At 40.0% G+C, this 22509-nt stretch overlaps 2 protein-coding genes across 4 annotated transcripts in view; one reads left to right on the forward strand and one right to left on the reverse strand.

The window, feature by feature from the left end:
* The window catches only part of STIM1 (stromal interaction molecule 1), a 180401-nt gene that overhangs the window by 97485 nt on the left and 60407 nt on the right, over positions 1-22509 (reverse strand). The window lies entirely within an intron of this gene.
* On the forward strand, positions 15025-15493 carry LOC123805398 (small ubiquitin-related modifier 2-like). Its single transcript, XM_045817899.1, has one exon. The coding sequence runs from the start codon at positions 15025-15027 to the stop codon at positions 15310-15312; it is 288 nt and encodes a 95-aa protein (XP_045673855.1). The 3' UTR covers positions 15313-15493.

Raw genomic sequence — 22509 nt, forward strand, 5'->3', positions numbered from 1 at the left:
ACCGTTCAGTGATCATGTGTACTGTGTGACCCTTGCATTCGAAATGACTAAGCAAGTAGAGCAATGAATCTGCATCAAATTTTGTGTTAAGCTTGACCAGTCCTCCACTGAAACTATTCAGATGAATCAAAAGGCTGCAGCTATGGAGAACTGGTGACTGGCAGCTTCATCATGACAATGAGCCTGCTCATGCATCATATCTCATGCAGCATTTTTTGGTGAAACATCAAATCATCCAGGCGACTTTGCCTCCCAACAGCCCAGATTTGGCACCCTGGGAATTCTGGCTTTTCCCAAAATTAAAATCACCTTTGAAAGGGAAAAGATTTCAGACTGTCAATGAGATTGAGGAAAATATGATGGGGCAGTTGATGGAGACTGAGAGAACTGTGTGAGGTCCCAAGGTGCCTACTTCGAGGGGTACTAAAGTATCACTATCCAATATACAAGGTTTCTTGTATCTTGTATCTTCTTTAATAAGTATCTCCATTTTTCATATTACATGCCTGGATACCTTCAGGACAGACCTCATATGTGCCTTGTCTCTCCAACTGGACTCAGTCTCTCAACCAAGAGCATCTCCTATAGCACCTAACAAATAGCTAGGCACACAGTGGCTGCAGAGTTTTACCACTTGGGCTTAGCTAGAAGAGAAACTGTTGTGTGCTGGGTAAAGCTGCTAAATACTTATGCCTTAACCATACATAATTATTAATTTCTTCTAGAGCTAAGGAAAGAGTTCTCTTAACCAAGAAAAACACATAGTGAAATCTATGACTCACTCTTGTCGGCAATGATACAAAGATCCCAGAAAACAAGTAACAAAAAAAGAATTACAGTGGGTGGAGTGTGTTTTTCTCTTCCCTCTCTGTAGGGAACACAATTGAGATGATGTTCTCTAACGAATACACACAACTTCAGCTATAGAATGAGGGAATCCCAAAAAGAAGGTCAGCAAAACACAGCAAATCCTAAAGTTGTTCACACAAAGCCCCCAGGAGGCTCAGGATAATATGGAAGCAAAATACTAGTCAAGGAAACACAGAATCTGGGCTCTAGTTCTTTTTTCTTTTTTTTTTTTTTAGATTTTATTTATTTTTAGAGAGAGGAGAATGGAGGGAGACAAAGAGAAAAACATCAATGTGAGAGAGAAACATCGATTAGATGCCTCTCGCACGCCCCAAACTGGGGACATGACCCTAAACCGAGGCATGCGCCCTGATCAGGAAGCAAACTGGTGATCTTTCAGTTTGAGGAACAACACCAAACCCACTGAGCCACACCAGTCAGGGCAGGGCTTTAGTTCTAGTTCATTCATTTATTCAACAAATGTTTGTTGATAGTACTGAGGATACCCGTCAATCTAGTACATAGTCCAGAGAGGCAAGTTACTTAATTTCTCTGAACCTCAATTTCTTCACCTCTAAAAAGGGCATAAAAAGCACCTAATTGTCCATATCCCAAAGTGTTGAGAGGGTCAAATGAGAAAAGGACAGATTAACATAATGGACAAAATATAAAGCTGTATTTTCTAAAATTATTTTATTGTTGTTCAATTACAAAAGCTTTATTTTTTTTTAGCTGTGGTAAAACATACAGAACATAAAAGACTGCTTTATAGCTGTATTTGTCTGGCCTAAAGGGAGAGCAGCGGTCGGGAGAAATGTGGAAATGAGATCAGTGGAAACCTCAACTTCATCACATTCACTCATTTTCCTGACCCCCTATTGGGCCTGTAAGACTTCCAGAAATCACAGCACACACTCGGTTAAGTCATCCTAACCCCTACCCATCTCTCATCTTTCTTCCAGCCCATCACCAGATAATTATGATGTCACTGCCTGTGTGTGAACATATCCTCTGAGAGCCCCAGAATCAAGCAATATTTTAAAAGACGCACTATATAGTCCAGCTTCCCTTTCTCACATTTTGTAATGTTAACCTTACTCATTCTGGATAGTGGTCTTAATAAGAAATTCAGCATTTCCTTATACCAGCCCTAGGTAGCTCTAGTATCTGTTTATCAGTGGAGATGTCAGATCTCTGGGTGGGCCCACTCCAAAGACAAGCAGTTCTGAAGTTTGAAAAATCTTTCTGACTTCCAATCAAGATGGTGGCATAGGTAAATATGGCTCACCTCCTTGCACAACCACATCAAAATTACAAATAAAATATAAAACAACCATCAGTCGGAGCCATCAGAAATCAAGTTGAACAGAAGTCTGACAACTACAGAATTAAAGAAACCACATCCATCCAGACTGGTAGGAAGGGTGGAGATGCCAAATGGGCTGGTCCCACATGCACATGTGGTAGATAAAAATTCGGAAGGAATACCTCATGAGCAAGGAGTCCCAGCCTCACACCAAGTCCCCAGCTCGGGGTTCCAGTGCCAGGAAGATAAGTCCCCATAACTTCTGGCTGAAAACCCAGTGAGGATAAGTGTTTGGCATCAAGGCGAAAGCTGAGGGACAGCTTTCTCCCAGACAGAAAAGGGGGTAGAGGCCATTGTCCCTTTTTTGAACCCTCCCCCCAAGAGCCACAGATGTGGCAGGGGGGTGCCACATCTGAGACTTCATCAACCTGGCTACCACTGTTTGCCCCACCCTGGAGATCCCCTGAGACTCTGTCCCACCCAACTTATGGGCCCACCCAAGATACAAATGGCTGATCTTGACTCATGCTTCACAACTTCCTAAATCCTCTCAAATAAGTAACAGCTGGCCAGCCTCAGCAAGCCCCTGGTCCCCAGTCCCTATACCTCTTGCTAAGTGGCACCACACCTGGCACTAGAAGCAGTCAGTTTTGATTCACAGCCTGGCTTTGCCTGGGAATTTCCAACCCCAGCACAAGTAGCAGCCATCTCAGACTGCTATATAGCTCAGGCAGGGTGGCCCAAGGCAAAGGTGGGGGCTGATCTTGGCCTGCACCAAATGGGGAAACCCCAGGGACTGCACACCCAGTGGACAACTACAGACCTCGGTGGAGCACCACCACCCTGTCCCTGTGCAGCTGACCCTTCACGGAAGGCAGAGGTTGGTGGTAAGTCCTTCCAGCTGACTGGCCTGGGTGAATTCCTTCCATTGATATGCCAATAGCAACCAAGTCTCAACCACAAGAGGAGGGTGTACTCAGCCTACACAAAGGATGTACCTCAAGTACCCAGCATGGGTGATAGGGGAGGCTGTACTACTGAGCCCTACAGGATACCTACTACATTAGGCCACTCAACCAAGACAGGGAGTCATAGCAGCTCTACTGAATACATAGAAACAAACACAGGAAGACTGCCAAGACAAGGAGACAAAGAAACATGGTCAAAACAAAAGAATATATCAAAACTCAAAAAAAAAAACCTAAACTAAATAGAGATAAGCAATCTATTAGATGCAGAGTTCAAAACACCAGTTATAAGGATGCTCAAGGAACTTAGTGAGGACCTCAACAGCATTAAAAAAGATCCAATCAGAAACAAAGGATAACTAATTAACATAAAGAACAATTTACAGGGACACAACAGTAGAGTGGATGAAGCTGAGAATCAGATCAATGATTTGGAACGTAAGCAAAAACAACCAACCAAAACAAGAAGAAAAAAGAATCCAAAAGAAAGAGAATAGTACAAGCAGCCTCTGGGACAACTTCAAGAGGTCCAACATTTACCTCAGAGAGGTTCCAGAAGGAGAAGAGAAAGAGTAAGAAATTGGGAATCTATTGGAAAAAATAAGAAAAGAAAACCTCCCTGATTTGGTGAAGGAAATAGACATGCAAGTCCAGGAAGCACCAAGAGTCCCAAACAAGATGGATGCAAACAGGCCCACTCTAAGACACATCATAAAGAAAATGACAAAGGTTAAACATAAAGAGAGAATCTTAAAAGCAGCAAGAGAAAATAAGTCACTTATCTACAGGGGAGTTCCCATAAGACTGTCAGCTGATTTCTCAAAAGAAACTTTATGGGCTAGAAGGGACTGGCAAGAAATGTTCAAAGTCATGAAAAGCAGGGACCACAGCCAAGACTGCTCTACCCAGCAAAGCTATCATTTAGAATCAAATGGCAGATAAAGAGCTTCCCAGACAAGAAAAAACTAAAGGAGTTCATCATCACCAAACCATTATTATAGAAGATGTTAAAGGGACTTATTTACAAAAAAGAAGAAGATCAAAACTATGAATAATAAAATGGCAATAAATACAAAGCTAACAACAATTGAATCTAAAAAAAACAAACTAAGCCAACAAGAACAGAGACAGAATCATAGATATGAAGAGCATTTTGATGGTTGCCAGATGGGAGGAGGGGTGTAGGGGAAAGGGTGAAGAGGTGAGGGGATTAAGAGATACAAATAGGTAGTTACAGAATAGCCCTGGTGATGTAAAGTACAGTATAGGAAATGGAGTAGCCAAAGATCTTATACGCATGACCCATGGGCATGAACAATGGTGGAGGCATTGCCTGAGGGAGTGGGGAGTGCTGGCTGGTAGGGGATAAAAGAGGAAAATTGGAACAACTGTAATAGCATACTCAATAAAATATAATTTTAAAAAAAGAAAAATCTTCCTTGTTCAGTTGGAGACCAGGTTAAACAACTGAAATTTAGTTACAGAAATTGCCATTTTAAAGTTCATTGTTTTGAGGGGCCCCCTTTAACTATATAAATATAAAACAGGTGGATACACTTTACCCTTGGGGAAGAGGATATACATGATCTTTTGTGACTTAACAAAGACTGTTCTCAAAAACCTTCAGCATGCAAAGCTGGGGGAAATGAGTACAAATATGCACAGGGTCCAAAGACTTTCCAGGACCAGAAACTGAAACCTTGACCCCACTTTTATTTGAGGTTCAATGCTATTAGAATTTCTCTCACAGACTAAGATCCTAAGTCATGTTAATAGTAGTAAGGGATACCAAGAGCCTACTTTAAGTACTCATACTGAGAACAGAGAAAGTCTAAATAAGAGTTCCAAGCTCAATACTATAACCAAAATGATCACGAAGAAGACTTAAGACTTATTCTGGAACTGGAACGTTGCTAAATCTAAAAATACTTCTAAACCCAGCCAACTGGAGATCATAGGGGTCTCCTCCTTCAGTGAGTGAGCTTATACACATATATGAACTTAAGAGCATTTACTTTGAGAGCTCAAGCATAGTGGAACCTAGGGCAAAGGTGACAATGAAGAAGCATGATCATCTTCCCTCAAAGAACCACTGAAACTTGTGCAGAACCAAGTCCTCATGGCTACACTAAATGAGGAAACAGCATCCTGTGAGAGCCTTGTTTTTAAAGGCCATACTGTATATCATCAACAGAAGCTTAAAAATGGGGCCCACCAGCAGACCAGTAAAATCCTATAGTTCTCTATTTAAAACTAAGCCTGACCCCTTGGGACTAAATAAATCCTTAAAATTCTTGAATACTTCAGAAACAAAAAGAGCAAAGAGGCAAGGCCCAAAGAAACTCATACTAAATTTCCAGCTAATTTCATACTTACTTAAGAGATTAATTTTAATATTGAAAAAAGATATGACTTTATTTGTACTCCAAGTTGATGACAAGCTTATGAGATCCGTCACACCCATTGTACTTTAGTTCTTCCAAAATATGCTACATTGTTATCCACTCACAGGGCTTGATTTATGCCTTCTGAAGCCACCCAGAAAAGGTTGATTTGCTCTTCCAAAGAATAGCCTTTCAAGAATATGAAGACAATGATTACATTTGCTCTTCAAGGCTTCCAAAATTGGCTCATTCAAGCCCTCTTCAAAGGGTTAGATTTCAAGGTACCTCTCCACCTTACCTCCCTTACACATGCACCGGTCTGTCCATGTTGCCCTCATAGTGCCCAACCCAGAACCAGCTGCAGCCTACCATTGATATCACTCAGAGAACATGTGAGACTATTGTGTCTTCTCCTCTTCTCTAGTTCTATATCACAGTTATGTGAGTCTAGGAGCCAGTCCCCTTTTCAGACACTATTTTATACCTTGTTAGGGGCTCTATTCTTTACAGGTTTGGAGAGGAAAAGGCTGGGCAAGAGGCAAGTACAGAGTCTGTCCAGGAGGTATCCAGTCATGTAATATGAAAAAAATAGAGACACTTATTGAAGAAGATACAAGAAACACTGTACCTAGGACAATCATACCCCATTGCCACCTTGGGACCTCACACAGTTCTTCCAATCTTCATCAGCTGTCCCATCCTATTTTCCTGAATCTCACTGATGGTCTAAACTCTCTTCCCTTTCAAAGGTGATAGTAGTTTTGGGAAAAGCCAGAAGTCCCAGGGCACCAAATCTGGGCTGTTGAAGGACTTAGTCAACTGGGTAATTTGATGTTTTGCCAAAAAACTCTGCATGAGACGTGATGTATGAGCAGGCTCATTGTTGTAATGAAGCTGCCAACCACCAGCTGCCCATAAGCTGAGGCTTTCTGAATCGCCTGAATAGTTTCAGTGGAAGACTGTTCAAGCTTAACACAAAATTTGATGCAGATTCATTGCTCTACTTGCTCAGTCATTTTGAATGCAAGGGCCACACAGTAAACATGCTCAACTCAATGGCATCTACAGTCCCCACCCTAATACAGTGAAGTTGTCATTGTTCACACATGCACATTCCAGTCCACTCTTCCTGGCTGTCCGGTTATATCAATGTCGCACAAACCATTCTCGTTATAATAACAATGGCTGGACTTTTTCCAAGCAGATATCAAAGCTCTGGGATTCTAGGGGTACTGAGATAGCTGTTTCATCCCTCCCTGCTGCCTATCTCTGGGCCTCCCCCCTCCCCTGCAAGATCCCTTTAGTGCTTATATTTTAAGCTTATGTCATCTTACTCCTTTTGCACTTACCCACCAGAGCAAGAGGGGCAATAACTGGACCTCAAGTGAAGAGATGGAAGGCAATATAACACAGCAGTTAAAAACAGAGGCTCTGGAGTCAGAGAGCCTGTGTTCAGACCCCGGTTCTATCACTTACTACCCATGAGACCTTGTACAAATCACTTTAACTCCTCTGTACCTCAGGTTTCCCCTCTGCAGAGTGAGGTACTGATGGAAATGTTGTATACCTTTACTGCGGGGAGGGGGCATTACACAGATATATATATGTGTCAAAACTTGAACACTTAAAATGAGTGTATCTTAGACCATTTTATATAAAATATAAAACTATATTTTATAAAGTCAATTGAAAAGTAAAAATAAATCATAGTATCTACTCATGGAACATTATGATCATTGAAAGAATTGTAAAATATCTAAAATAGTTCCAGAAAACATAGTAAGCACTCAACAAATGTTATTTGCAATGGAGTTTTCAAAGCTATACACAACGTCTATGTCCTAGAATTGCCACTGGGGAGCAAGAAAGGGGTCTGAAGACCCAAGACAGTAGGCTAGATGTGGGGTTTTCCCCGAAGTTTCATTAGACCTGGCTTTCACCAGATGAAACACCAGTGTCACAAACCACACCCTTTCCATGAGCCAGCAGGGTTGTGTTTAACACTGGGAAAGCCAAACCATAGGAATCATCACCAAAACCAAAGATTCCAGTGACACTGGGAGGGATCATCTTTCTTTAGTCTTCTGGCTTTCACCATGAGGTCTTCCTGGATCAACTTTGATTTTTATTCAGTAATTCATCAAGTTTTCCCTGAATGTCTCCTGTGCCCAGTCCTTCACCAAGTTTTTTTCTGGCTGTCTCACCCTCACCAACTTCACCAATTACAGAAATTACGAGTAGAAAAGGAGACTGGTACCAGAGATAGCATGGTATAGGGAAGAGAGTACTCTGCCAGGAGTTGGAAGACCAATGTTCAGCCTCAGTTGACATTTACTAGCCATATAACCTTGAGCTTGTCCCATGACTAATGTGAACCTGTTTCTTCCTCTATAAAATGAAAGGATAAGAATAAACAATCCTACAGCCTGTGGCCTGAGGATAGTGGGAAAAAAAAAAAAAAACAAGTAAAAGAGGAGTTGTTTCAGTCCTGGGTGAGCCAAGTGAACTAATTCAGAAGAACCGATTCTGTCTTAGACACAGATGCAATAAGGAAAGTGCCTGGTTGCTGCAGCTGCTACAGAAACGGTGATGGCAGTAACAATCTGGAGGAGAGCCCTTTCAGCTGCTATTATAGGGACAGGGATCATTTCCATTTTCTCACCTCGAATTGCCCCACAGGGCCAAACCTGCGAATTAAGGATTCACAATGCCAAGAGTGGCTCATTTCTGGCATTTCCTTCCAACTCATTCCCTGGGCCAGGCCTACGGGCTTAGAAGAGCACTATGAGGTGAAGGGCAAGGTAAAACAAAGCAGGCAAAGATAACATCTGGAAGTCAGCTCCTGCAATGCATGTTTGAAAGTCTATGGGGCCTGAAAGGCACACAATGCAGCAAATTATGCAAGAGAATCCTCTTTTAGTTTACAGAGGTACACAAGGTACTTGTACATAACTGTCTACTTCTAGTCCAGATATCAGTGAAGCTCAGTTCAACAGTTATTAATACTCTAGTTTCCTTCAGGCCTTGTGCCTGCTTAAAAAAAATGAAACTGACTATTTCTTGCTCTTGAGAGGCTAAAATATGTGGAGAGGGAAGCAGACAGTTAAGTGAGTAATCATGGTACAACAGAGGACTGTACAAAGTGCTTTCAAGACACAAAAGTAGGTGTGCCTACCTCCAGAGAGAAGATACTAGGGGGATGTCCTGAAAAGGTGGCATCTACAGTGAGTCTTGAAGGATGAGTAGGTATACATGGGGAAGAGAAGACGGGAAGGATATTCCTGACAAAGGGAACAGAAAATACAAGGACCTGAGATAGGAAAACGACTGTCATGCTACAGGAACTGCAAGCCGTCTGGTGGAGCTGGAACAAGGGTAGATGAACACAGCAGCCTTGTGTTATTTAAAACCCTACTTCTCACACGGGACTGCAAAGCCTCCCAGAGAAGAAAGGAAAAGAAAGAGTGCTGAAAAGCAGGTGAGACAGCAAATACACATCTCGCCTCCTCTTCTACCTTTCCCCAGACTCTGCCTTTCACACATCCCTCTCCCATAGCACACACACACTCCTGACGGTTCTGGAAAGGAAAAACTCTCCCTACTTTAAGGCCAGTAGCTCCAGAATCCCCAGTTGAAGAGGAAAGTCTTCTATTAAAATAGAGAAATGAGCCCTGGCTGGTGTGGCTCAGTGGACTGAGTGCCAGCCTGCAAAATCAAAGGGTCCCCAGTTTCATTTCCAGCCTAGGGCACATGCCTGGGTTGCAGGCCAGGCCCCTAGTAGGGAGTACGCAAGAGGCAACTAATGTTTCTCTCCCTCTCTTTTCTCCCTCCATTCTCCTTTCTAAAATAAATAAATGAAATCTTTAAAATAAATAAATAAAAATAAAATAGAGAAATGAGAACCTTAAGTCTGAAAAGGGGACCTTAGGTACTAATTTACAAAGATAACCCTGGTAGCCATGCAACTTTGAACTGCTGAGGGAATCTCATCCCACCCCTGAAGCCCAGAACCAATGCCTTTTTCACTTAAACACATTTCTAGAAAGCCATCTCCAGCTTCTGTCCTCCTGCAAATGCTGTGGGAGCAAAAGTAAGAAAGGCAGCCCAACAAATCCAGGGCTGACTGGTGCTTTAAAAATTTCTTTAGCTACGGTTATAGTGTTGCTTAATGCTAAAAACAAAAATAAATTTCAGATGGGAAAAAAGTGACTCTAGCAGGATACATTTCTGAGCCCCAGCCATGCTGAGAATCCTTGGGTTATTGACACAGGGAGGCCAGGCAAACAAGTTAAAGTAAACAAGGCCAAAGAAGCCATGGAAACAAGATGACACACAAGAACTGAAGTCTATAACCACACTGGGTAACAGACAGGAGTGGGAGACAGGCATGGACTTTAGAGTCAGACCTGAGCTCTAATCCCAAGCCACCACTTACTAGCTTCACTGAACATTCAGTCTTCTCATCTGTAAATGAGAATAATAGTGTTTACCTCAGAGCATTACTAGATATATTAAATGAAGTAAAGAATATAAACCACCTAGCCTGAGGCATGCAGTCAGTTTAAATAACTTTACTTCCCTTCCCTTTAACAAGAGCCACAATGATGCACTGTTGCACAATTAGGGAGGCGGAGTCTCACTCACAACACAATCTGTGTGAACAGCACATCCTGGAGTTACACAATGCACGGTCCAGGACAGGCAGCCACGAAGACTTTTGTCTATAAGCAGCACCAGGACTCTGAAAAAGAGCTAAAATGCCACTGGAGATGTATTCAAGACAAGGGATGGGTCTGAGACCACAAAATCAATTTGAATAACACATACAAGACAGCAGGAAAATAAAGCTCTGAAAATCAAGGCAACTTATCTCAGTCAGAAAGTCTCTCCCATGTTCCTACTGGGGTAAAAGCCAATTTCTGGACCTTCATCAACCCCAAGTCTGCAGATGAACCCCATCAACCAAGGATTTGGTGAGTGTGAAGCCAGGGATAAAGCAAATGCTAAAAGTCTCCAGCTGAGGTCCACGTCCTCTCTGCTTGGCAGGTGGACCAAACACCCAAGGACAGGCAGTTTCTCTAAAGGTGTTAAGTCCTGTCACATGGGACCCAGGAGACTGAGTCCAAGATCTAGGGTGACCTTAGCACCCTGGTTACCAAGGAGTGATGCCACTGCTCCTAACTGAGTTTCTCCAGGGCAGGTAGGGATTGTGTTTTATGTCCTCAGATCCTAGCACAGTGTATGATATTATCTACCAGTTATAAATGGTTGTTTAATAAATGAACCAATATGGGCATGGATGTATTCCCATCACCTGGCCTCTAGGTCTTTGCATCTATAGTACTCTACCTTTCTTAACCCCATTTACTTACCTAATTTTTCTCAATTCCCAGGACTCAAATGTCATTTCTGCAGGTAATGTGACACCCTAAACAATATTACATTCCCCTGAAATATGTACCTCTTATCACATCCCTTATTTCTACTTCATGACATTTATCTGACTTCACTGGAATTATTTGGTTCATTTTTGCCTTCCCTACTACACTGTAAGCTCTAAAAGAGCAGAAAACATACTTGTTTTGTTCACTGCACTGATTCCTAGAGCCTAGTACAGGACCTGGCATAGAGGGAGTGTCCAATATGTTAGAATGACTGAAAACGTGAGTGAAGGAAGGAAGGAAGGAAGGAAAGAAGGAATGAATGAATGGGAGAGCTCCAGTCTAAAATAACTCTGGGGTGATTGGGAATTCAAAACTGGTCTGTAGAGCCCTAAATTGTCAATAGTTACTTTTGGACTAGAATCTTAATAGAGCCTACAAATGCCCGTGCATGAAATATGACAGCAGATTTGATGAACAATAGAATAAAAAACTGTTTGTATGATGGAGGGAAGGAGAGATGAAGTAGGGGTTATGAAACAGAAACCCCATCTATGAGTGCCTTGAATGCCATGCTAAGGAATATGTTTTATTAGACTGCAGAAAAGTCACTATCTGACCTGGGTTCTCTAAGGTCACAGAGGCCTATGGTAGATACCATCCTGCTATAGCCATCCACTGAGCTCCCTCTGTTGCCCACAGACTGGTAGGCCTTCTTCCCCTCCCTTCAGGTTCACCCCCTGAGCTATACATGATCATTAAAAAACATAAGTGCTCCCAACACAGATTTTTTTTAATCCCAACCAAGGCATAGGAGTATTATTTCCTCCTAATGCTAAGTACTTTCACTTGACCTGATACAGCACAGAGACACAAGAGGCCAGAGGCAAAGGCTACTCATACAGACTTGGGCCCACACTGCCTCCTAAAAGGGGATGGGCAGATTGCCCTGTTTCCATTCTCCATCTAGCTCTCTGGGCACTGAAGAAATTACCAGCAGGCAGCCTGCTGGTAGTAGCGAGGTGGGGGAAGTGTTGAGGCTCACCCAGAACTTCAGGTCTATTAATAACCCAGTCACGTGTCCACAGAGGCACAGGATTGTTGTCTGTAAACTTGATAACCTAAGCTAAAGACAGACAATTTAGGGCTGCAGTGTGCTCCAGACCATGTATTGCAGTCTGGGGTCCACTCCAAATCATGAAATGTGGCAGAAAACTAAAGCAGCCAAAGATAAGGTGTTGACTCTTCACAAGGTACAGGGACAGAAACTGCAGAATAAATCCCTCGGCCTCCCCAACCCTGCTAGCTTTATGTTACAGCAGACCTCAGATTGGTCTTGGCCTTTGTAGGAACTTCAATTTGCCCTTGGAAATATCTCCACGCACTCTACCCTGACCAATTGTGTCACCTTGGACAAGTCGCTGCTCCTTGGGCTTGGGTCTACAACTGAAACTCAAGAAGGCTAGGCCAGATGATCCCTACATCTTTGTGAGTTTGCTCACAGATTTTCATCTCAAGGTACCAGCTCTGATTTATGAGAACCCAAAGTCTAAAACACTATGTTCGAGAAATGGGGAGAGAAGGGTCTCTGGTGTACTGCTCTGCCACCAGCCGTAGCTTCTCCACCAGAAATATAGGTAAAGAACAGATGAAACGGGAACAAGCCATCTCAACCTCTCAAAATCCCAGCACCTTCAGCAGCCTCAGAAGGCATCATCTCATAGCACCCAGGAAGGGGCTCAGTAAATATAAGCAAATGACCTCATGGCATCAGAATGTGTGTGCTAGTTGCCAGTTCCCATATAGCACCTTAAAGGATAGACCAGCAGAGGTCCACCTGCTTTAGAATAAAAAAGAAAAGAGAATACAGAGGGCCTGTATTTCCTGTCTTTCCCAATCTCAGTGCCACCATCAGAGGAAAAGCAAAGCAGGACATCCGTAGGAAACTTACCAAGAGCCATAAAGTTATTAGGTGACAGATCTGAGATTTAAACACAATACTATATATTTGTGTGTATATGTATGGAACTGTCTGTAGGTGTATAAGCTTTCCTTTATTTCACCAACAGCCTCATGAGAAAGACTCAAGAAGTGATGGCTTCCAGAATGCCAGGAAAGCTGTGACACCAGGAAGAAATTCAAGTTCTTGTCAGCATTTTGGGGCTCTGTGAGGTGCCCTTCTATATGTATGTGCATACAAACACATAGAATTACAATGACACATACCAGAGCTAAACTAAAAATTCCACAGAACAGAGATAAGTCAAGTGACAGAATAGTTCCCAAGCCAGTAAAATTTAACTGTTATACAAAATTACATTCGTATTAACATATCTAAAGAAAAAAAATGTGTCTTTTATCAGGAAGCTTCGTTAAGCCATGGAAGTTGAGAAAAAGCATAGTCACAGACACGCATATTGACAGACACACTGTTGCCAATGAACCCATCATTCATTCATCCCACAAAGGTTTACCGAGCACCTACCAACTGCCGGGCACAATTCTAGGCCCTGGAAATATAGTGATCCTAATACTCTCCAAGTGAGAAGGAGCCAACAATGTCCATGCATTCCATTTGTTTTCCCATGACCTTTCCATCCATACTGTGAGACAAATGTGTCAGGCTACTTCTTATAGCCGCTGCATCAGCCAGGGTTCTTAGCTGCAAAAATAACTTAGCTTGCCAATTCAATAACCAAAACTGATTCTGGCTAGTTTAAACAGAAAGTGCACTGACTAAAAGAGAAGCTCAGACTCACCTGGAGAAGTGGAAAACCAGAGATGTATGCCAAGAACAACACCTAAAATCAGGTAGCAGAACTAGTCTGGTCAGCACACCTCTGCTCCCACTGCCAACCTCTACGATCTCTAGCCACCATAACATAGCCACTATAATACCATAACCATGACTGCCCCCAGAATTCGATCTTGCTACATACACTACCACCACTGCTGTCTCTGCTTCTTTGCATCACCAGTTCTTCAGGTTTAAAGTCCACGGTGAGTAGATGAGACTGAAAGAACTAATGGCAAGCTGCAAAAGAGTTTGAAAGTGAATGTCTGGCATTTTAAGTGAAGAAATCCTTAAACTGAAGAAAGAGTAATAAATATTCATTTTAACCACTTTGACATTATACACAAAACATAGGATTCATCTAACTTATGCCCTTAATTCAAATTTTATGTTCACCATAACCTTTATGACTAGGATTTGGTATTCCATGGTACCCAAAGGTAGAAAATGTACTGGTCATACCAATACAGGCATTTCAGTATATGTGACAGTTCTATTTCTCAAGGTATACTCAAAAATTGGCATTCTAGTTTTATATATCAGCCTTGTAAACTCAGTTATGAGAGTCTGCTTAAAGAGATAATTATTCTCAGGGTGCTAACAAAATCCAAACCTTCATAAAGTGAAATACTAACACTCACTGAGCACTTCATATATGCAAGATACTATTCTAAGCACCCTTTATGGATTACCTAGTCTTTCATAATGACCCTACAAATTGGGTACCATTCTCCCAACTTAACATAAGAGCAAACTGAGACACAGAGAAATTAAAGTAAACTTGCCTATGAATATGCAGCTAATAAAACAAAAAGTCCAGAATTTGAACCCAGGTAGTGCAATTCCATACTTAAACTTTTGTCAACTCCCCAAATTAAATCCCCACTAATGAGGCCCGTTAGGTGGTGGTCTTGCTCACTGCAGTGTTTCCGGTGAGTGACAAAATGTCAGGAAGACACAGTCCTATGTCCTCCATTCTAAGGTTAAAATTCTTGATTTAATTAGCTGCAGATATAAAACCTTATTGGATGACAGAAGGTTGTCCACACAGGACAAGAGCAGATGAAACATCTAAGTGAGGCTTTGCTTGGTTTCCAGATCCTCTAACTGCAGCTGTGACAGCACTAGTCATACAAAGTAGTCTTTGCTGGACTTAGAGCTCAATTCTTATTATGTTATAACCTCTTATTTATATTCAGGGAGTATGCCTACATTCAGAAAAATTTACACAAAATAATATATATTAAGACAGTCATCTCGCTGGTGCTGCTTGTATGTTCCTTCGGTGCAGACCTGGTACCTCTTTTGTGATGCGGCAGCTGGGGAGACTCCGGTGCTCACCATGGCCGACAAAAAACCCAAGGAAGGAGTCAAGACTGAGAACAACGATCATATTAATTTGAAGGTGGCAGGGCAGGATGGTTCTATGGTGCAGTTTAAGATTAAGAGGCATACACCACTTAGTAAACTAATGAAAGCCTATTGTGAAAGACAGGATTTGTCAATGAAGCAGATCAGATTCCGATTTGACAGGCAGCCAATCAGTGAAACAGACACACCTGCACAGTTGGAAATGGAGGATGAAGATACAATTGATGTGTTCCAGCAGCAGACGGGAGGTGTCTACTGAAAAGGGAACCTGCTACTTTCTTTCAGAACTCTGTTCCTCCAGACCAAGAAGACATTCTTAATTAGAAAACTGCAATTTGGTTCCACCACATCCTGACTACTACAGTATAGTTTTCTCTATTCTTTCATTTCCCTTTCCCCATTCCTTTATTGTACATAAAGTAACTGATGTATGTGCACAAGCATTTGCATTTTTTTAAAACTAAATGGCCAATGGTATGTTTTGATTGACATCACATGGAGATGGGATGGGGAAAAATACTGGTTCTGTGAAGATACCCCCTTTTGTTAGTGGCATGCTCATTCAGCTCTTATCTTTATATTCCAGTAAGTTATTTTGCTCTCACTCTTTAACAAAAAAAGAACAACATAAAAATTCTTGCATACCTTGCTTGATTGGACAATTTTAATGTTTTTCATTTATCATTGTAAAACCAAGGACAATTTTATAACTTTTTTGTACGTAGCTGTTACATGTAGGGCAATCTGTCTTTAAGTAGGGATAAATTACTCTAAAAAAAATGAATCCTAGGTAGTTTTCCCTTCAAGTCAAGCATCTTGTTGTTTAAATAAACTTCTTGTTTAAAATGAAAAAAAAAAAAGTCATCTCCAAAGTGGAATGCATGAGACTTTCCAATGGAAGTAGAGAAAGAAAAATTAAAACTCTTACATTAGTTTTTAATTGTAAAATACTGGGTTGACCAAAAGGCCATTTTAGTTTTTCCCATAAAATGAGACACATTTTTCATTTTTAGAAAAATTTTTCATTTTTACTTTATTGATTTAGATGAGTATGTCAGCTATCTCCCACTACTGGCTTCCAGTGGGTAGAGGCCAGAGGTGCTGCTAAACATATTCCAGTGCATAAGACAGCCCCACAGCAAAGAATTATTCATCCAAATGTCAATAGTACCAAGAAACTTTGCAAACCACTTTTGACACCTTCAATCAGTCACAGCACCTTCTCCTCCATACACTACACAAATTTTTTTGAGTTTTAATTGCACTTTTACCTTTCTTGAAATAATAAAGCATATGTCAAAAATGTTGCACACTTTCTTCCACTTTCAATATTAAAATGGCTGCACAAAAATTCACCAATTTTGATGTTTTTTTAAATACACGCTGATATGACAGCTGTCATAATACAGTCTAACAAAATTGCTTCAAATGAAGTTAAAGACAACTAAGCGCTATTAGAGACATTGTAAGGAAAAAACATAACAGACTTTTTGGACAACCCAATATAAAAGCTATGTTTTATCTGTATTAACTGTACAGACTAACAATGTTCCCTCTCTGAGTCATTATGCCAGATATTTACATATCATTTACCACATACAAGGTGTTCTGAAAATAGAGTGGAAGCTCCACAGTGCTAGAGGAAGGACATCAGTGTCTGAAGTCACTCATTTGTTTTCAGGATACTACGACATATTGCAGTTAATACGTACATGCCTGATTAAATGAACTTAATGAATGATGATTTCTATTTTTTCCCTTGTAAACCACTCCTCACCATGCAGATAAATGATTTTAAAGATTCTTGCAAATAAGTAAGCAAGAAACAAAAAAAATAATTCTCATGGATTGGAGATAGTATTAAAATTACACACAAAAATAAACAGTAATAAGAGAGTGACAAAGCTGATTCTCCTATTCCTAGTACCAGCTCTCTATCAGTAAAAATAATCTAACTGGTTCAAAAAATAAGCTGTCGAAAAATTTTTCCAAATCATCAAAAAACTACTTAAAATATGGATTTACAGTTATTATTAACAATGAACTGCATCCTTACTTTATATTGTGCCTTGACATATTAAATCAGGGTTAAGTAAACATTTTCTGTAAATGGCTAGATACTAAATATCTTAGGCTCACAGGCCATACATTCTCTATTGTAACTAAATAATTCTGCCATTATAGTACAAAAGTAGCCATAGATAATATGTAAACAAATAAATGAGGCTGTGATAAAACTTCATTTGTAGAAGCAGGCATAGTTTGCTGATCCTTGTATTAACTAATGATGAAATAAAACTATCATGATGAAAAACATCAACAGAATAAATCTAAAATTAAACCTCTATAAATTTTATTTGATGTTTAAAGTCTGGAGACACTTAACCCAGTTAAGAAATCTTTTTATAGGTTTCCTGCTTAATAGTGAAAAACAAAAGGCACACATCATTGGTGAAATGCTATGGTGAAATTCCTTCTTGCTGCAGTAAAAAATGGGATATAGTACATGAAAATTAATACTCTTTAAACTGCACTCACTTATCAGGAAATGCTATTTGAACAATATATACAAAATATTTCTTCAAATTTTTAAAATAAATATTATAAATTATGGAGCATGACAGATTTTCTACGCACTAAGACATACATTTTCTTTCATGTGCCAGTTAAAAGTATTTACTACATTCTGTTAAATGCTGAAATACAAAAGGAACTGCCTTTTAAGGGCTGGCCACTTAAGAAAAAATAACCTATACAGTATAAGATTTATTTTATTAAAATAAAGTTTTATTTTTTAAATAACAAATAAAAATAATTTTTTTAACTACCTAAGTATAACCACTGATAAAGCAGCTGCAAATTTGCAAATCCATGGAGACAGAAAGTAGATTAATGGTTACCAGGGGCTAGAGAATGGGGAGTGACTACTTAATGGGTTTCATTGGGGATGATTAAAATGTCCAGGAATTTGATAGTGGTGATAGCTGCATAAAACCGTTTAAAGACCACTGAATTGTACACTTTCAAATGGCAAAGTTTATGTTAAGTGAATCGTATCTCAAGACAACAACTGAATGGCTGCCGGCTGCCTCGTGTGTGAGAGCAGCTTTCACCCTCACTCACCTTACAATACAGAATCCAACCCACGCTCTATACACTCTAGCAAACTGAACCCTTGCAAAATGAGCAGGATACAAGTACATTTCATTACTCACATTAACCAATACATTGAAAGCGACTTCTTCCTGTTCTCAGAGTCTCTATTTAAATCTGAAAGATTCATGGCTTTTTTTTTTTTAAAGCACACTTTGGTGTCAGGACTAAGCAAGGTCCTTGGCATCCTCAACCTCAGGCTATAACTGGTTCTGCTACTTACCTCACTCTCCCTGATTGGAGAGAAAAATATAATCCCTTCTACAAAAGGCCAGGAAGAGAGGAAAAAAGGAATTCAGGGGCTATCACACCTCCCACAAATATTTATTGGCTAAAATGGCTAAGCAGCTTTCAAATTATGCTCTGCAGACCCTTCCTGTCACCCCCAACCACCTGCCCAGGTTCCTTGGCAATACCTACTTCTTTAAGCAATATCCTTGGCAATAGAGCAGCTCTATCTTTGTTGGGTTTAAAACATTAGAAATACACTTTTTTTAATGAAAAAATGCCTCACTATGTAGCAGACATCTATAACTTTTGCTATTTCAACTATCTCCCAACCTTCCAAACTCTTCTTTGAGTAAATGCACCTTGATCTTCTGGGATCTCAGTCCACATGGTTCCAGGGGAGCTAACTCTGACTCTGTGAGTAGAATGAACTCTGTTGGCCAAAAAAAAGTCCAGCATTCTTCTGGCCACAGTGATTTAACTTAGGGTAGACACAAGACCCAAACCAAAATCATACCCAGGACCCCCAACACCATCAGGAAAAAGGTATTACCTTTCAATAATGGTTGCTTACCTGGTAGAATGCATACCCAAAGCTGATATCTATCTTTGCCACTGCCTAAGAATAAATCAAAACAAAGAAAAGCAACGCCAAGAGGAAAGAAATTAGATCCAAATGACATTCAAGTCCCTGGATCTTGCTGTGTCTAAAAGTGTATCTACTTCTAGGCTTTTTAGTTACTTCAGTCAATAAGTAAACTCTCTCTTGTTTAAGGTAGTCTCAGTCATGTTTCTGTCACCTGCAAAAGAGTCACATCAGCCATAAAAAAGAACAAAATCTTACCATTTACAACAGCATGGGTAGACCTAAAGGATATTATGCTAAGTGAAATAAGTCAATCAGAGAAAGACAAATACCATATGATTTCACTTTTATGTAGAATCTAAAGAACAAAATAAACAAACAAAAGTGAAACAAGGCCCTTAGACATAAAGAGCGGACTAACGGATGACAGTGGGGAGGGTTACTGGGTAAAAAAGGTGAAGAAATTTAAAAGTACAGATTGGTAGTTATAAAACGGTCACAGGAATGTAAAGTAAAGCATAGGAAATATAGTCAAATCATATTGTAATAACTGTCTGGTGGGTATTGGAAATATCAAGAGGAACACTTTGGGAAGTATTATCATTGTCTAACCACTATGCTATACAACTGAAACTAATAGAAAATAATACTGAATGTAAACTGTAATTGAAAAAGCTTTTTTAAAAAAAAAAGTCACAAAAAATGAAAAATTATTTGGGGAAAACATATAAGAAACATCCATCTGGTTAATGAATTCCAAACCTCCATCTGGTCCATAAACCCAAACTTTTACAATAAATCACAGTCAGGCAGCCCTGGCTGGGTGGCTCAGATTGGAGCACTGCCCCATTCCCAAAAGTTTGCAGGTTCAGTCTCAGTCAGGGCATACCTAGGTTGTAGGTTCCATCGTCGATTGGACATGTACAGGAGGCAGTCAATTGATGTTCCTCTCTCGCATTGTTTTTCTCTCTCCCTTCCTCTCTCTCTAGAATCAATGTTTTAAAAAATATATCCTCAGGTGAGGACTAAAAATAAATAAGTAAATTTGAATCACAGTCATGAAAAGAATCTTTTAAAAAGCTCCTAGAAGTCTGTATTCTTGACTCCTCGTTATATTCCTAAATGTGCATAGCATTTTCCAATTTCCAAGTCACTTTCCCATTGATAATATCATCAGATCTTGAAAAACAAAACACCCTGTGAAATCAGCATTCATATTATATATTGGAAGACACTGAGACTCAGAAGGAATTGACTAACCTGAAGTCATCCAACTTGAAATCAAGGCTTCTGCCTCTAAATTATAGCTTTTCACTAATCATTACTGCTTTTCAGTTTTCAGCAAGTCATACACAGGGCTGAGAACTTGACTGGGCTCAGTACAGACTTGTTACCTGACAGCATTGTTTCCCTGCCCCTGGCAGCTTTGCCTTGTTTCATTCAAGCCTCTCCCCAATGTTTGTTGCCTTTCCTTAGACACTGAGATAGAAACAAGTCCATGGCAGAGCATCCTAATGCACATACATAAGGGTGTGTCACTCAACTGATTGGCAGCCCTGAAAGTCAGTAGCCTTACTCTCAAAGTAGCCCTAGATCTATCAAATGCACATCAGTGGATAGGATTTGAGGAGGAAAAAATGTCTTCTAAGATGTACCTGTGGTGACAAACTATACTTAAGCCAACAGCAGCTAACACAATTTCTGTATCTGCTGGGATCTGAAGACCTAGAAATCATTACAGATCAGGAAAACTGCAACAGCATACATTCGAGAGTTTAAAAGTACATTAGACTCACACCATATATAAAAATTATATATGCACCAATGACCTAAATATAAGAGCTAAAGCCATAGAAGAAGACATGGGGTAATCTTCATTATCTTGGATTGGAAAGATTCTTAGATATGACACCAAAGGCCTGAGCAACAAAAGAAAAAATAGATAAATGGGTTGCCAAAAATATTTAAAACTACTATGCAATAAAAGTACACATGTGTATGTACATATTTTCTGGCTATAAAAAGAAATAAAGTTTTCTGATACATACTACAACATGGATAAACCTATGAACATTATGCTAAGTGAAATAAGCAAGACACGAAAGAAAAAATATTGGCCCTAGCTGGGTAGCTCAGTTGGTTAGAGTGTCACCTGGATATGCCAAGTTGCAGGTTTGATCCCCAGTCAAGGTACATAACAAGAAGCAATCAATGAATGCATAAATAAGTGGAACAACAAATCAATGTTTCTCTCTCCCTTCCTCTCTCTGTCTCACAAAATCGGTGGATTGAGCGCAGGCTGTGAACCAAAGAATTGCCAGTTTGATTCCCAATCAGGGCACATGCCTGGGTTGCAGGCCAGATCCCCAAGAGGTGACCACACATTGATATTTCTCTCCCTCTGTTTCTCCTTCCCTTCCCCTCTCTCTAAAAATAAATAAATAGAATCTTTTAAAAAAAGGAAAAGAAAAATTAAAAATGGAACTTCTGTTAGACCAAGAGATCCAACTTCTGGAAATACATCCTAAGAATCCTAAAACACAAATCAGAAAGAATATATGCACGCCTATGTTAACAGCAGTGTTATTTACAATAGCCAAGATCTGGAAATAGTCCAAGTGCCCATTGGTAGATGAATGGATTAAAAAGATGCAGTACATTTACACAATGGAATACTACACAGCTATAAAAAAGAAGGAATTCTTACCCTTTGCTACAACATTGATGGACCTGGAGATTATTATGCTAAGCAAGATAAGCCAACCAGAGAAAGACAAATACCATATGATATTTGTAATCATATGTGTAATCTAAAGAACACTCATATGTATAATCTAAAGAACAAAATAAACTGACAAACAAATTATGACCAGAGGCATGGATACATGGAACAGACTGACCGATCTTGGCGGGGGGCGGTTGGAAAGCTGGAAGGAAAACTGAAAGAGATCAGCCAAAGAACATATATGCACATATGTATAGCCCATGGACACAGACAACAATGTGGTAAAGGGTTGGAGGCGGAGGGGCTGGGTGGAGCAGGGCAAAGGGGGAGAAAATGGAGGATACCGGTAATAGTGTCAACAATAAAAATTTAAAAATAATAAATAAATAAAAAGAATGATGTACTGACACATTCTATAATGTGGATAAACCTATAAAATATTATGCTAAATTAAAGAAGCTATACCTCAAAGGTCACATATTATATGAATCTATTAATGTGAAATATTGAGAACAGATAAATCCATGGAGACAGAATGCGGACTCATGGCTGCCAGGGCAGAGGGAATGGGAAGAAAATGCTTAATAGATAAGGTGCTTCACTTTGGAGTGACGGAAATGTTTTGGAACTAGATAGACATGATGGTCGCACAACACTGTGAATGTACTAAATGCCACTGAATTGTTCCATTTAAAATGGTTAACTTTATGTTATATGATTTTCACCTCAGTGAATATTTTTTAAAGTACACAAGAGAATTCAGG

This window comes from Phyllostomus hastatus, unplaced genomic scaffold (assembly GCF_019186645.2).
Source record: "Phyllostomus hastatus isolate PE091 unplaced genomic scaffold, TTU_PhHast_1.1 phas_scaffold_317, whole genome shotgun sequence".
NCBI lineage: Eukaryota > Metazoa > Chordata > Mammalia > Chiroptera > Phyllostomidae > Phyllostomus > Phyllostomus hastatus.